Here is a 17,614-nt window from a genome sequence, read left to right on the forward strand (position 1 = left end):
TAACTCTGGACATATCTTTACTCATGAATATATTTTTAAAGATTAACCACCCTTTTTAAGCTATTTAACGTATAGAGACATAATGTTGCTGAAGAGACGTACACAACTCATTTATGTTGATTAGTAACACTAAGGTAGACTCATGTGGTCGCTTTATAAATCCTAAACAACTTGAGAGGTTTCAAGCTCTGGTTGGCTGAAGGCTCTATATTCTTTTCCAGTTCTTAGATTAGCACACTTTCAAAAACCAAAAATGGTGTCAAAAAGAAATAAACCTTCAAGGTATCTTTCTCTCAGCACCTATGAGGTCCTGTTTGCAGCTCTCTTTGTCTTATTGGTGGTCGTCTGTGCTGGATTATTTGCTGTGTCTTGGCTGGCAATCAAGGAATCAGAAAGAGGTAAGTCCCTTGGCTTTGGTTGATGAAGCAGTTCCCAGATGAATGTGCCCATTTTCATCTCAGTTCTCCCGCCAATATGTTTTATTCGTTGCTATACTTTCATGACAGGATATCTATGTTCCATTCAGATACTTTCGGTAGTTCACTTCACAGAATATTGGAAAATTAGCTCATGTATAATTTGAAATTTAATTCAGAATTCAAGCATGAGACTAAGCTTGTAAAATGAAAAGGGTTAAGTTTTTGACTTGAACAAATAACTAAGTAGCTTTCACAGCCCCTGGATTCCTTCTGATACAATTTAAATCATAAACATAATAAAATATTGTTGACTGGTCAAGTCAATAAATAGGCAAGGTTAAAGAAAATACATTGCTTATTTCTAGAGAACAATATTTTAATGTTCTTACTAGTCCAACGATTTGAATTGCAACAATATAAGGGAGCTTGGATGTAATTGTAGACTTAGAAAGATCTCACAATGCCTGAATAGCAATTTGTAATGAATAGAAATAGGGAAAAGTAACTCTTATTTAGAGTTAGATTTTCAATGATCTTCAAATGTATTCTTTTCTTACAACAAACTTGTGAGTTAGTTGTTATAGTTACCTTCATTTTATTTATTTACTTGTTTGTTTTTAAAGATTTATTTATTTATTTCAGAGAGAAAGAAAGAAGGATAAAGAGAGCACAAGTGGAAAGGGCAAAGGAAGAGGGAGAGAGAGAATCCCAAACAGACTCACTTCCTGATGAGCCCTGAGCCCTACTTGGGGCTAATCTCATGACCATGAAATCATGACATGAGCCAAAACCAAGAGTTGTACGCCTAACCAACTGTACCACTCAGGTGCCCCATAGTTACCCTTGTTTTAGAGGTGAAGAATCAGAGGCTAATTTAAGTAAATTCTTAAATGTGCATCAGTACTTAGTTTTATAAAATAATTCCAATACAATCTCATTTAAATACTATAGCTATCTACAAGGGATGTATTTTAGGAGAAAGAAGATTTGGGGTATTTTGTGCAGAGGTTCACTTAGTCTTTTAGAACAGCAGGTGCTTTACTTAAATGCTGTAAATAACCAGAAGGCTATGTAATCATTTTAAAGTCCATTGGAATCTTTGATGTTCAATGAAGGTATAAAAGCTATTTTATAAGTAAAATTAAAATAAATATTTATAAATGTTAACATGATTTAATAATGAACAACTAAATACAAAAAGAGTTGAGTTAAATCTGTAATAGAGCTCCAGAAGACATAAGACATGCTACCTTCCATACACTGTGTTACTTTTTACTGATAATCATTTTAGACTTACAAAAAGGTTGCGAAAATTGTAGAGTTCTTACATAACCTTTTCCCAGCTTCCCCTAATGTCAGTATCTTATATATCCATAGTACAGTTGGCACAACCAAGAAACTAACATTGGTACAGTATTATTAACAGAACCACACATTTTAATCATGTTTTATCAGTTTTCCTACTAATGCTCTTTACCTGTTCAGGATCCAAAGCAGATTCCTATGCAGGATTTAGTTATCCTATTCCCTCAGCCTCCTCCAATGCAGGACAGTTCTTCAATCTTTCCTTGTCTTTCAAATTTAAACATGCAAATCTAAATGTAATTTTGAGTATTTAAAAACAAATAAAATGACCTAAATGATAATAGTTAATCGATTATGCAATGATAACTGTTTAGACTGAATGCCAGTTTATTGCTTAAAATATTATTTCTAATGTTCCTTCTGGACTGGGAAGTTTGACATCAATATATGACAGATCCTGGGTTCTAAATTGTGTCAATCCTACATCCAAATTCCAAACCTGTCACTTACTAACTTTATCACCTTGGGAAATTTTCATAGGGAATCTTAGTTCCAATTTCCCCACCTGGGGAAAGAAAAAATAACATCTTCTCATATTACAATGTGAGAATTATGTATCACTATTAATACATTTGCAAAGGGTTTCATCATTGTGACTCAGTTGAAGAGTCTCATTTTAAATTTAAATATATATCAAAAAAGATATTCTGCTAAAGGGATTACGTGAGACTTGATGGCACAACTCATCACCCACATTTATATTCAATTTGTTACCTTTTCCTTTACATTTTCTTATATTGAGTTAATAGACTTTCTGCGACATTCTCAGTAACTTCTCCAATAACAACAATCACTATCTAATGGCAAAATGTTGTACATCCCAACTTTATCATTATTAGAATAAAAGAAGTAATTTCAAGTCTATGTTTCAAAGTAACACACACACTTAAACCTTCACAGCAATCCATTGTAGAAAACCAACAGTGTCCCTGGATGCTAGGTGTTCAAGAAGTATCTGAAAGCAACTACAGAACTTTTAAAACTTTTAATGGTCCATTTCTCACCATGAATGCCTGAATCAGTTCCCAAAATTGGTGAATGTTTATCCCATATCTTCCAACAGGAATCTCAGTTGTTACACACACACACATACACACACACACACACACACACACACACACACACACTGGGAAGCTTGGACTGCATGGTAGATTTCAAAGAAAGAAAAACAAATTAGTAGGATAAAGAAGATTATTTTTAATTCTGTAAAACAACCACATAAACACACACACACACACACACACGCACGCACCTAATAATGGAACATGAAGTCTGTAAAGAAAAAAACAGGAACTACGACATCAATACACAAAGCAAGAACACTACTTCTGAGTATTAGATGGAATGTGCATATTCTCTCTTATTCATAACTCACATTTCTAGTGTTTTATTTCTTATTAATTCATGTAGATGCAGTGTTTGGAGAAAGTCACAAAACCAGAGGAACATTGAAAATAACATCTGGAGCAACATACAATCCTAATTTACAAGACAAACTCTCAGCGGATTTCAAAATTCTTGCTTTTGACCTTCAGCAAATGGTAGGAGGCTGTCTTTTTCCAGCTGATTTAAAATTTCAAAACATAGTTTCACTAACTACTTGCCAGAAGATATGTAGATCCATTTTCTTACTTTGAGAAAATTAGCAGATAAATGTAATATGCCCAGGAAGCTTAAATGTTTGAGTCCCATTCCCACAAAGAAGGAAAAATGTCTGTAATCCAATTTTAATCAGAACAGAAAGATCAGTTGATTTGAAGTGTTTAACAAAAGTTTGTCTTAAATATAATATGCTTTTTAAAACTTATTTTTTTAGATGGATGAGATCTTTCAATCAAGTAATCTGAAAAATGAATATAAAAACTCAAGAATTTTACAATTTGAGTAAGTATAGCTCAAAAATTTTCTATTGATAAAAGAACACAATCATAAAATAGGGACTTTTTGCTGATATTTACTAACATTTGCTAGAGAGTTCTAGGGTTAGAAGAAAAGGGAACATTTAAAATTTTCAACATTTTCCTGAGGATTTTGTGAGAAAACTGGCACAGCATAAACTTTCATATTAGTGCAAATAATTACTCTGGGTAATTTATCTTATGTTAACATGTTTCTCTCTCCTGAGTAAAATCTTGCAGAGACCCATGGAGGGGGCTGGGGTTGGAGGTATGCAAGTGACGATAGAGTTTGATTTGCTCTGAACATGTGGAAGACATTCACTCATTACATTCCATTTACACTGTAAGTCATAGGAGAGAGAAGTAAATTTTAAATGATGTCATCTAGCCCTTGCTTCCCTGCTTCAGGCTGGAATGCCCACAGCCTTGTTTGGAAATTCATTATCATCCAACAAAAGAAAGAGATTCAGACAATTTAGAATGGATTCCCTCATACAAGGATATCTGATAAGACTTAGCATTCCATTTTCAACATTGCTGTGAGCATCACTGTTACTGATTTTTTTTTTATTCGTTTCTAACTTCAGTTGCTAGAAAATCATTTCTTATTTCCAACCATGTCTATTTCTTTGGCTCTCACCCACTGATCCTCTTTGTAGTTCTTAATTTTTTACAGAATAAATGAATTTCCACCTTTGTATGCTGCATCAGTTCTTCTTCCTGTACTAGAAATAGCATCCTTCTCCTCTCCATAGGTAGTCTTGTCTCCTGCCTCTCAGACTGTGTCTTGCATCTTTCACAAAGCCTTCCACCACCCACCTTTCCAACCTAAGGGACTCTTGAATTCATAACACTCCTATGCTTCCAGGGAGCTAGTTTAGATTTTTTTTTTTAATTAAAATTCTATTCTAACGAAAGTTAATGCCCTTGTAAGAGTATACTTATTTTTATATCTGTAGGACAAGTTAAAGAAAACATGTAGCACCTAACATAGTAATCAATATGTCAACAACAGGTATCAAGGGAAAGGTTTATTTATTTTCTAGAACTTTATAAAAAGTGCACATACACGGAGATAGACATTAACTAGGTTCTGGAAATACAGATATCAAAGACATATTCTTTATTCTGAGGGAGCTCATAGTCTAACAAGAGAGACAAATTGGCAATTATATTATGGTATGACAATTGTTACTTTACATGTTGGTACAATCACTGAGTGAGCAGATTAGGGACAAACCTTACTGGGGCTAGAGTGTCAGGTAAGAATCCCTGCAGGAGGTGACCTGGACTGGTGTTTCATGGCTTCTAAGGATGGGTTGTAAACATGTATGCAATGCATAGAAAGGGAAAAGCATATTAATTATATTTCTAGCTGTTCATGAGTGCCAACCAAGATGTTGAGACATTAGGAGGGTGTGCAGTGTAAAGTCCAGGAGCCTGATGTTTAACCTTTTCTCAAATGGAAGCCATAAGGAACTCTAGGTCATTGGATAAATGCAAGGAATCTAACTACGCAGAAAGACTAATCTACCTCAGATCACAGATGACTGAGTCAGACCACCTGGCGACAAAGATAGTGGATACCCATTCTTGACAAGAGTAGAGACATTAATGAAAGAATCCTTCCTTCTTAGTGGCCATATAGAGGAAGGAAGTTCAAGTCAAAGTCAGAGATCATGCTTAGAAAAACAGTAACAAGTCAAATGAGGATTATTTCATGAGCAGAAGAAAACTCAGGGCCTTACCATTTCTTGTCACAAAACTAATTCTATTGGTGGCGTCACAATGAAAACACCAAGAACAAAATGATAATAAATCTCTCTCTCTCTCTCTCTCCTCTCTTTCTTTCTTTCCTTTCTTTTCTTCTTTCTTATCTATTTATCTACCTACAACTCATCATTCTTTAATCTCATTGAATATTCATAACATCTTGGTTCCCAAGGCCAGACAGTCCTACACCCACTGACTGCCTTCATTCCTACCTATTGTACAGAGGCTTCTACTCTTGTTTTCCAGGGCTTATTATCTCTGAAAATCTCTTTCATAGGCTCAGTATCAGGACTGGAAGGATACATGTGGACTCTTAGGAAAGATTTTTGTTCGTATACTTGCTTGTTTTTGTTTATTTTGTTGTTGTTTTTTTGTCTTTCTCAAAAGGGTATTTTTTTGGTGTTTTAAGATTTTATTATTTTTTTTAAATTTCTTTTCATTGTAACAGTATTCATTGTTTTTGCACCACACCCAGTGCTCCATGCAATCCGTGCCCTCTCTAATACTCATCACGTGGTTCCCCCAACCTCCCACCCCCCCACCTCTTCAAAACCCTCAGATTGCTTTTCAGAGTCCATAGTCTCTCATGGTTCACCTCCCCTTCCAATTTCCCTCAACTCCCTTCTCCTCTCCATCTCCCCTGGTACTCCATGCTATTTGTCATGCTCCAAAAATAATTGGAACCATATGATAATTGATTCTCTCTGCTTGACTTATTTCACTCAGCATAATCTCTTCCAGTCCTGTCCATGTTGCTACAAAAGTTGGGTATTCATCCTTTCTGATGGAGGCATAATACTCTATAGTGTATATGGACCACATCTTCCTCATTCAAAGGGGTATTTTTAACATATTTATTCGATACTCCGTGAGGATAAAAAGGCGCATACAAGACTTTTTTTTTTTTTTTTTTTTTTTGCCGCGTTAAGCAATTTGTCTATTTGGGGGTGTGTGGATCCAATTTCCCTTTTCCAGTTTTGTAAGGATCGAGTGTGGAGCTCAGCATTAAATCATTAATTCAGATTTCTCAAAGGCTTTTGCATTTCTGAATAAGAGGTATCCCAGGTATTTGCCTCTCCTTATATCAGGCTCAGCCCAGTGACATCCATACAAAGCCTGGAGTCTATTGCAGAATTTATTAGGATAGTTTTGCTAATGGAATTCTTCCTATCCACATGCTTACAACAAGCTGGATAACTTTATTTTCACTAGATTGGGAAAAATTGCTGAATATAGAATTTTATACACAGTCTTGGTGGGTTATCAAAACCCCAGCATTTTCTCTGATGTTTAATAAGTACTCTTTTATTTCTCTAGATGGTAAAAGTCACTATATTGGGAACTATAAATTATTCGGGCTGAGGAATTATTTCTTTATCCTCCTTTATAGCTACCTAGAAAAGCAATGTAGTAGCTAAACCTTGATATATATTTTATAATGATTTACAAATAATTCCCTTTATCATTGAAGAGATACTCATACCCGGATGTAGCTAAACTATTTTTAAATCAGAAGTCAGTTTTTGAACTCTTTTGCATTGCATGCAAAGGAATTGCATGAAAATGTCTGTAAGATAAATTATAAGTCTCAGCTCTCTGGGAGACTGAGAAGAGAAGGATAGGAAAAAAAATTCAGAAGCAAGAAAGAAAGCAAGAAGCAAACAATCAGGTTTATTTAAATAATCATTTATAAAATGACATACTCAGAATAAAGTGGCAGACTCCTAATTAGCTTTACAAATTATTTTTTTAATATTTTATTTATTTATTTGACAGACAGAGATCACAAGTAGGCAGAGAGGCAGGCAGAGAGAGAGGGGAAAGCAGGCGGCCTGCTGAGCAGAGAGTCAGATACAGGGGCTTGATCCCAGGACCCAGGGATCCTGACCTGAGGTGAAGGCAGAAGCTTTAATTCACTGAGCCACCCTGGCACCCCTTTACAAATTATTTTAAACTCCAATTGATAAAATCAGGCAACAGAAATAAGTAAGCTCTCAACTAACTACCACGTAAACTATGAAAAATATATCAAAAATCCTTTAAAATACCTATTTTCCTTTTGGTTACTGATTTCAATTCAACTCATCCTATATTTATGGGTATATGGTCAAATTAGAGCAGTCAGAAAACTAAACTGAGTCATCAAGGTATCCTTTCTTCCTTTTAAAAACATTGCTGTATGGTGTCTAACATAACATAATGAAAAAACACTAAAAAGTTAAAAATTAAAATAAAAAAATGAAAATAAAAGCATTAACTTGATGTCAATCCCCAGATTGTATGTTAAATTGTGTGCATTTGTGTGTGTGTGTGTGTGTGTGGCCACTCTGCGAGTTTGCTCTCTCCTCTGGGAACAATATGCTTTGTGGAAAGTGTTTTGGGCATTTAGCCCAAATGTTTGGGCAATTTAGCAGTTGATTCTTTTAATAAAATGCTGTTTACCCTTTGTGGCAATATGTGACTTATTTTGCCCTTTGAGCACAGATGAGTCACAAAGTTAGGAAACAAGACTTTTGTTTACTCAGCAACCCTAGAGGTTATCAATATCATTAAGAAAATAAGAGATAAGAAACATTTTTGATTTATTGCACACAGGCTTTCTGCGCAATGATAGAATTTATCTGCTTTAAGAAAAAAGAAAACAGATATTCCACTGAAATAAGTACTTTGAAATGAAAATAGACATTCTTAGGTGGTGGTGGTTATTTCCCTAAAGGAAGAATTCTCATTTACTTTAATAAATAAAATCAATCTCACAGCAGTGATCAGGATCAGTATCCAACTAATCAAATAACAGCTGTCGAGTTCTCATTAGGTAAAACACAAATATTTATTATGATTTTCCTGATTTCTACATATATGCCTCTTATCTCAGCCTTTACGGTGAATGAGAAAAGAAATTCAAAAAAATAAAACACTATGTGATATACATTAACTAACTGAAATTAAAATAAAAACAAAAGAAAGTTATTTGTAAAAATAAATAAACAAATAAAACTGTATATGGATATAGAATCTGAAACTCTTGTCCTTCCAAAGTGTAAATAATTGACTGCAATGTATAATTTGCAACCAAGAAGATACATCTTTTATACAAAATGTTTTGTGCCTGAGAATGAACTAGTCCAGTACTTTCAAATCAGGGAAGGAAAGTTCCAGACTTATACTTTCTCTATCAAAGATGCCTTACCTCTTTACTCCCTAACTCTAACAAAATAAAGGCAAGTGTTCAGTCAAATTAAATATGAAGAAATTACATAAAGAAATAACGGAGGGGCACCTGGGTGCCTCAGTCAGTTAAGCGGCCAACTCGATTTCAGCTCAGGTCATGATCCCAAAATCTGGGATGGAGCCTCTGTAGGGCTGAGCACACAGTGGGGAATCTCTTAAGGATTTCTCTCTCTCTCTCCCACTGTGCCTATCCCTGCTTGCACACTCATACTCTCTCTCATATAAATAAGTACATCTTAAAAAAAAGAGAGAGAGAGAGAAAGAGAAAGAACTGAGATTTTATTAGAATTTAAACTATCTGCTGTGTAACCAAGGGTAAAATTAAAATGTAGTTATGAAGATAGAGAAAGGTATTTAATCTTGGTCCATAGTAGATTTAACTATCTGGGGGCAAAGGGTGGTTAAGGAGACATAGTTAAAGGAAGAGGGAGGAAGAGAAAAGGGGAAAGGTGAGAGGGAACTAGGAGCGGGGGGAGAATGCCACAGAGGAGAACGGAGAGAGGCAGAGGGAGAAAGAGAGGAAAAGAAAAGAGAAGATTTTATCTCTCAGAATTATGAAAGGAAAAAATACCTATCCTTTCTTCCCCCCAAAACACAACTAGCTGTTTTCCCTATCTATTTTGGATATAAAAATCTGGTACCATTGCAAGGTAAAAACCTGGACGTGCATCTAAGCAAATGTGTTGCATTGTCTTTCCTCTTGACAGATAGTTCCCATGGTGTTGATAGTGGCAGTGTTGGTGGTATGGAATAGGAACTATGTAGAAATGCACCTGGGGAAATGGAGGCTCTGTATTTCATTCCTATCACTTACAGTAATAAGCGTATAACTCTGGGCAAAGTTACCTACATTAGTCTGAGTCTCAATCTCCTTATTGCTAAAATAACATTGTTGGCCAATATCAGGTACAAAAAATAGGGTAATCTTCCTTTCCTGGAGCTTCTCTTTAAATAAATATGGAATAAAGCCTGAAAGTTGTATGACACTTTGGATTTTTAAAACTGCAATTAGCAGAACACATGACTAAAAATGCCACAGCCAGCAAATGCTTATCATCTGACATCACAAGAAAACTGAAGGTTTCAGCAGAGGTTAATTCAATGGAACAATGACAATCATATAATCAAGAATTTAATTCCTTCTTTCACTATGCCATATTTAGCTTGTCAATCATAGCTTGTCTCATGGTCCCAAGGTGGAAATGGCAGTTCCGGCAATCATATGTAAATATGATAATGTTCAGTAAAGAAGAGTAGTCTACTATGAGCCTTCCCCAGTTAGATATGGACAAACTTTCCTGAAGTTTCTCATCATTGTCGCCTCAGATTCCATTCAAGTCTCAGTCATATACCCATGAATAAAACTGTCATTGACATAAGGAATTGTTGGAGAAATCACCTTTCCTGAGAAAATAGACGGTTATTCTCAAATAAAATTAGGGATCAGCCAGCATGGAAAAATTAGTGAAAGTGGAAAAGTAGATTAAAAAATAGTGTGTGACAACGTGTATCATTATCAAAGTAATGATACATACAAAGCAAGTGGTTCTATGTATGTATGGGTAAGTTTGGGGAACCCTGAATTAAACCATTACTAAGGAACCTTCTCATTTATAAGATTTGGTTACTATGATTTAAGCAAAGTTAAACATTCTTTTTACCCTAATCTATTTAATAAAGGTGAAATGTGAAATTATTATATCAGAGTAAGCCAGTTGATTTCAGAAATGAAAAACCAGCTGTGTAGAAAGGAATCATTTCTGCTAAACTATGAACCTGGATAGTAGCATAGACTTAAAGGAGGACTATCACACCTAGAGGCAATGCCAATCTACTATGATCTTCAAGGAATGTTCTGGTCCTATATATAGTTCTGGTAGAAAAAAATATATATGTGTATATATATATATACACATATATTCTACACTCTACCAAGGTAGTGGTATGGAAAAATAGATAAAGAGGGTTTTTAGAATTGATGAATTCCTTGAAGAACCTCATTAACTTACAGACACCACAAGGATATGAGTGTAACTGCCCAAATTTCAGAATCAGCAAACATACAATCCACAATTTCACTGTCCCTAGTCTTCCCCTTTAGGATCCGAGTGTGCTTTGAGTAGCCCCCAGCTTTCTGAAGGGCGTACAATGAAGATCAGGATTAGTTTGTTTCCTAAGTGTTTTACCCTAAAAGAAGACTGTGAGCCAAGCACTTGTGTGGCCAGGAGAGCAAAAGTCTTTCAAGTCGCCCTTTTGGGCCAAAAATTTGTTCATTTTTATGTTTCTTTAAACTGTTAACAAATCCCCAATGAAGAAAACTTTTTAAATGTATGTCACAAAACAGGGAGCAAATAAAAAGGAATATGATTTAGGCCATATAACTGAATTCTAATGTTCTGGTCAGAAATAATGTAGGCAAAATAATCCCAGCTTTTGACCATGAGACTGACTGAATAGACCCCAAATCCCAAGTGTATGTGTCTTCTTTCTTTCTATCCCTTGAAATATTTTGATATTTTATATTAAGAACAAAGAAGAAAGGATAGATATAGATTTGTTGCTCTAAGCTTGCTATCAGACCTTTATATATATATAAATTTATATATAGGAAACTTCTCTAAAATCAGTAAAACTCTCTTAGACTTCTCCTTACTTAAAAGTCACCTGTGAAAAAATACAGATATGCACTTTTCTTTCCTTAAAACAGTAAATTAAGAGTAAACATCATGATACCATGTGATTGTGTTTTACTTGGCACAGATAACCCTGGGAAATACATGGCCTGAGGATTAGGGTTCTAATGCAGAAAACTCAAGATCCCAATTCTGGATATGTCTGTGTTCTTAGAGAAACATTTAGTCTTTCAATTTCTTTTTCTTCCACCTATAAAATAAAGATAATATTTGACATAACCTACCAAGTTTTACTACACGGGTGTAATAAGGTGAGAACTATAGAGATTTTCAAAGACACCTTACACGAATTAAGCACAAATCATTTGATGAAGGCTGACTTTTCCCTCTTATATCATCTTTTGCTTTGCAGAAATGGCAGCGTTATAGTTATATTTGACCTTTTCTTTGCCCAGTGGGTGTCAGATGAAAATGTAAAAGAAGAACTGATTCAAGGCATTGAAGCAAATAAATCCAGCCAACTGGTCACTTTCCATATTGATTTGAACAGCATAGATATCACAGGTATCTGTGAACATTATTTGATTTCTTTGAATCATTAAGCTATGAAATTAAAATTCTAGCTATATACTAGGGAAGCAGTGGGATCGTCCTTGACTTTAGGAACATGTCTTATTTCCTGAGGTAGCACATTTACATGAGAAATGTGAAATACGGAGAAACCGTATTTGAAGGAAAGTATCAGTCAGGAAAAGTTTGTAAAATATCAAAAAAGATCGTGCAAATATTGGCATACATACATGTTTGTGGGTCTCATCACATTCTTGGTGTTTGTCAAGCACACCCTGACTTTGCAGGAACCATCCAACAATAAGTGACTACTCATTACTTTCTGATAGAGTCATGGGCATTATTAAATTACAAAGTCAAATGTCAAGTCCCTCTCTAATTAGGAACTTAAAAGAAGGATAAGGAAAAATAGAGAGGTCAACGAGTTTGATTCATCCTGGATACTTATTAATAAAAAATAAAACTTAATTTTTAAAATAAGTAATTTTAAAATAAGAATCAATCAAAGGGAAAGAGAGTCATCAAAAATAATAGCAGAACAATAACGTCTATCAATGCTTAGGTTGTTCTAAATTTTCCATTCTAGTTGTCCTCCATTCATTCAATTCAGTTCAACATTTACATTATGTCTTCATTTTGGTTGAGAACAATACTACTGATTTGCCAGGCCCATCATTCCTTATCTGTAAACCTTGGAGTCCAGTATGTTTTGGAATTTAGAAATTGTTGGGCTTTAGAAAATGAATCAATATATAAATACCCACATCAAATGGAATAAAGACCAATTTTTAAGCAGTTTTATCTTTAAATATTTTATTTTATTACTATCATTTATTTATTTATTTATTTTACTACAGAATGAGATCAGTCAGTATATGTTTGTCTTTAAAGAAAATGTATAAAAGCCATGCTGACTTTTTTTATTTGTTTTTGATTTTGTGATAGTAGATCTGAAGCTGCAGACCTCTGGTTGCTTTTCCTTACAGTATCAGTTCATCAAGCACAGTTTTCTTTTTCGTTGAGCCTCTTGTTGCATCCTGTTGCACCTGTGTAATGAGAAGGCAACCAATGCTCTTCAGAGCCTCCTCTAGTGATGACTTGGTTCCCTCTGGCACAACTGCTGGAGTAAAGACTGGAATCTTTGATTCACATGAGCTAAAAGCTACTACTCTAGGTTAGAATAGGTGCTTTACTTCTTGACATGTTTAACTTTTATGCTAATTGTATTACATGGTGTCTTTACTGTCACCCTTCCCCCCATTTTAGAGATGAGAAGACCAAAGCACAGATAACGTTGATAAATAGCCTTACATCATACAGTTATTTAGAGTTTGATGGAAGATTCTGACCCAGGCGGTCTAACCCCAATGTCTGTGCTCTTATCCACTACACTCATTTGCTTGTTTTATCTCTGAACGGCCTGGATCCATACTTTCTCAATAGTCATTTTCTTTCAGAAACTTGGTTTCATTCTTTCTTTAGTTGAATATGCATCAGTTTCTAGAGGTCTTTAATGGCAAATGAATTAACAGATATGCTGAAACTTATTTTCATGACTCCCTACAATTGGGTTCTTTGGGGGTGGCCTTAAAAAATATATATTTACTCAATAAAAGCATATCCTCGAGTTAACCTAGAATAAATACCATGGGTGCAGTAAACCATATCACAACATCAACTCAAGAATATGCTCCACACTTTGAAGTTACATTTAATTTGTTGAACTATGTTAGGACATATTCATAAACATAATACCAAGCTTAATTTTAGATATATAAATTTAATATTTAGTGTTACAAGCAGCTTTTTAAATTTATTACATTTAAAATTGGATAACATGTTCATGAATACCATGGACTTTTGTATAGCTGACAGCCAAATCAGAGTAAGAAAGTAAAATATGAAAATCTTTATGAAAATATCTTATAAATGTTATTTTGTTATCTTTTTCATCAATAATCTATATATTATTTATGAAGCATCTATAGATCTTGTAGGAACAAGACAATTAAGAAATTAAGAAATACTGAAACAAACAACCTAGTTACTAGAAGAGGCTATAACTCTTGGCGTACTTATCATAAATACAGCTTTGAATAAAAACAAACTGACAAGATGAGGTTTTTCATAAGGTATGACTTGATTTCCTTTATATCTTTCATAGTTGTCATTATATCTTTAAAACTATTAAACATTTTAAAGGAAAACAGCTATTTTTTACCTTTTATGTGAAAAGCCGACTTCATGATTAAATAAGACTCGGTTCTCAGTAGCTATTATTATGTGCAATATTATTTTGATATCTTCCATATATTTTAGGGCAAAACCATTGATTCTAAGTTTAAAATGATGTGGTGTGCAATGTTATAGTACATGTCTTAAACATAAAATATCCTATATAACTACAATGAATAGGTATCTTTCTTAAATGAGCAAAAGAAAGCAAATATTTTGCATAGGTAAATTTTATTGAGAGAACATAGAGATTCTGGAAATCATCAAATGTATTACAATCAAATAATGATAGAAACATCCAGCATGAGTTAGGATAAAATGGGAACTCTAGAAGAACAGATGCCCTTTAATTATATTAAAACTGCACTCACTGTTTCATAATATTTTTATATTATAATACCGAACTTGAAATCAACTTTACTTTATTCCAGCCTCTTTGGGGAATTTCTCTACAGTAAGTCCTGCAACAACTTCAGGTCAGTACTTACGGCATTTTAAAAAAATATAACTTGGTGATAATCAAACTGCATGACATTATAAAAGGCTATTTTCAATAGCCCTAGCGGAGACATTTATTCTTCATATTAAAATATAAGAAGTTTACATTTGGTTAAGAACAATGTAATTCATAATCTTGCAGATTTTATCATGCCTAGTTACACATGCCAAAGACATACATTTCCAATCTCAATGTTCCTTTCATATTTTAAATTCTATATACATCTGTATGCATGTATGGTGTGTGTAAGCCTATGTATGTGTGTATGTATGAGTGTGTAGCATCCTAAAATGTGGCTCAAATCCTGAAGCTTTGGAGATGAATCCATAATATTTCTAAGGTCACTAGGAATAAAGAAAGAAAAAACATTTAAAAGATAATCAAATGATGACTTCAGAACGTACTGTGTTCTTGAGAAAAGACAATCCAAAGCTTAATGTTAACTTTGTTCTGTTCCAGCATTCCGTTATTCCATCTTTCTAACTACAATGGTTATTATTGTGCATGAAACTTAGAACTTCACTTTGTCTCACCAAGATCACACCACTATCAAAAGAGTTTGCTTTGGGAAATTATCAAAAATTTTCAAATTATCCTAATCTATCTCCAAGTGTAAAATTATTATGTTGCAGAAAAATAATTTAAAGTCAGGAGCTATAATATCAATCCAGGCTCTGCCAACTACCAGAAACACTGGGCACATCTTTTTATTCCTCTGAAAATCTGCTTCCCATAAAATGCAAATAATAAAATTTTTCCAAATATTACAGACTCATTCTAAATATCAAAGTTATACACAAATGTTTTCTAAAGGTATAGATTGTTATAATACTATAAAGTTATTAATTTTGGTACTATCTAGTATTATGAGCAATTTTATAGTATTGGAAAGGTCCACATTTTTTTTAAAGTATCTACTTGGGCCAGGTACTACATTTTACCAGCATTGCCTCATTTAAGTCTCAGAATGATGCTGTAGAGATGTAATATTTTTTTCACTTAAAAAGAAATAAGTAATAAGCAACGTGCCCTGAGTCACACAGTTATTAGGTGTCAAACTTGGGAATTAAAAGCAATTCCCCTGGAGTCCAAAGTCCATGGCCTAAGCATATCCCAACCTTCTATTTCAAATAACATCAGATTAACCTACAACATTTAAGTCCAAAACCATTGAGAGATTAATGAATCCTTGTGTTTAGTTATTCATAATTGAATAACATGATCTTCTTTACTTAGAAAATAAAAGATGACTTAAAATCTAAAAACCTCTGCTCTACAATTCTAAAAATCAATGAAAACATAAAAGATTTATTCTTAGATCCAAATACAAATGACATATCCTTAAGCTAATAGATAATCATAATTCACAGTAACTATAAAAACTCTCAGGTTAAGGATTAAATAGAGAAAATATACAATGAAGTTCTAATAATCAGTTTTAAAACGTAATAATTGTCTTAATTCCATTTATTTTCACAGGCAAGCTAACAACCCACAGTCTTCTGTCAACTCCAGGTCAGTATTAATTTTATTTATACCTTTTAAAAAGTTTTCACTTAGGTTTTATTTTAGGCTCTTAAGAATTCTCTGCTAACACAGCAGTTAATATTACTCCTATTTTATGGATAAGAAAATTGGAGCATAAAAGATTGCAGCTTAAGCCTAAGACTTCACCAAAAGTGAGCAGCAGTATTTAAGGCTAATGCCTGGATTAGCTGACCTCACTCAGTCCGCTGTTAGAACCCTGGTTATTATCTGTTGCTAAGAATGCCACCAATAGGATCAAAATGTTTGCCAGAAGAGATGTAGGTTTCATCAGATGTGAAGTTTTTTTTTTCTTTTTCTTTGATTATTCTGTCTGCATACAAGGTAGGAAACTTGCTGTCTCAACTCAATATGCCTTGCTAACCCAGCACCAAAATAGCCTTGAATTCACTCAAGCAACAAGTTCTCATAAAGTAGCTACTTTGTGCTAACTTCCAGACATATCTTTCATGTGTCAGTTTCTCTGGATTCCTAGTAGTTGTTTACTGTGCTTCTGTCTATCTGCTTGTCAACTAAATGGCCTTTTCTGGTCCTAATTTAGTCTTCATATTGAATGACCTGGGTGTGTTCCTCACTTCTTCAGATAAACTCCACAAAGTTAATATTGTATAGATCTTCAGATCCTAAATTAACATTGCCATTTTTATGTTATTAGAATCCATACAAAATGTTATACGTGTACAAGTTTTACATTTACAAAACTATAAATGCCCTTCTGTGTAAGACTTAATAATTCCGGTGTTTGAAAATCAAAGGGATATGTAAATCATTAACCAAAATCCTTTATGAACCAATCCATCACACCTCCAAATCCAGAGAATGTTAAGGTAGGAAAAGGCTGCTTGGAGTTGTGTTTGGGTGTTACTCATATAGTAACCCAGTATACTAAAAATTAAAACTGTTCTTGATCCCAAAGTCTCCTCTCCAATGTGGAAAATTACTTTACAGCGTTTAAAACCACCTTACAACATATTTCAAAAAAAAAAAAAAAAAAAAGTTTTGAGGATTGATAATGGCTAATTCCCTCAGTCTAAAAATAAGCTGAAAAAAATAATTGGAGCATATTTTGAGAAGTATCTTTCACAAACTTTGAAAGTCAGCAACCAATATCCAAATTAGTGTCTATTTTCAATTGTCTATTGATTCATTGAGTGATTCACAGGAACCACAGTACTGAAGACATCTCAGGTGTATACAGTGTCCTAATAATAATAATAATAATAATAATACACAGAATGATTGGTCGGGGGTGGGGGTGGGTGGGGCAGGGAGGGACAGGAATCAGCATTAAAGCAAGAAAGTCTTCCTTTCTTAAACACTTACTTAAAAAAGTAAGTGTTCCTCCCTTACTATCCCGAGGATGAACTTGTCAAAAATGGAAGGAAGTGGATGAACTTTATGCCAGTTTCCTCTGGCCAAAGGAGATATTGAATGGGGGTCAAAGAG

The 17,614-nt window shown here is 34.0% G+C and overlaps 1 protein-coding gene across 1 annotated transcript in view; it reads left to right on the plus strand.

The window, feature by feature from the left end:
* Positions 1–253: 253 nt before the first annotated feature.
* The window catches only part of TMPRSS15 (transmembrane serine protease 15), a gene marked incomplete at both ends in the record, with an annotated part of 122,046 nt that continues 104,685 nt past the window's right edge, over positions 254–17,614 (plus strand). Inside the window, 6 exons of the mRNA XM_082746920.1 lie at positions 254–398; positions 3,195–3,325; positions 3,601–3,668; positions 11,732–11,883; positions 14,556–14,600; positions 16,103–16,138. Of these exons, the coding sequence (XP_082603046.1) occupies positions 254–398; positions 3,195–3,325; positions 3,601–3,668; positions 11,732–11,883; positions 14,556–14,600; positions 16,103–16,138 (577 nt within the window). The remainder of the gene's footprint in view (positions 399–3,194; positions 3,326–3,600; positions 3,669–11,731; positions 11,884–14,555; positions 14,601–16,102; positions 16,139–17,614) is intronic.

This window comes from Mustela nivalis (genome assembly GCF_964662115.1).
Source record: "Mustela nivalis genome assembly, chromosome: 1".
Taxonomy (NCBI): Eukaryota; Metazoa; Chordata; class Mammalia; order Carnivora; family Mustelidae; genus Mustela; species Mustela nivalis.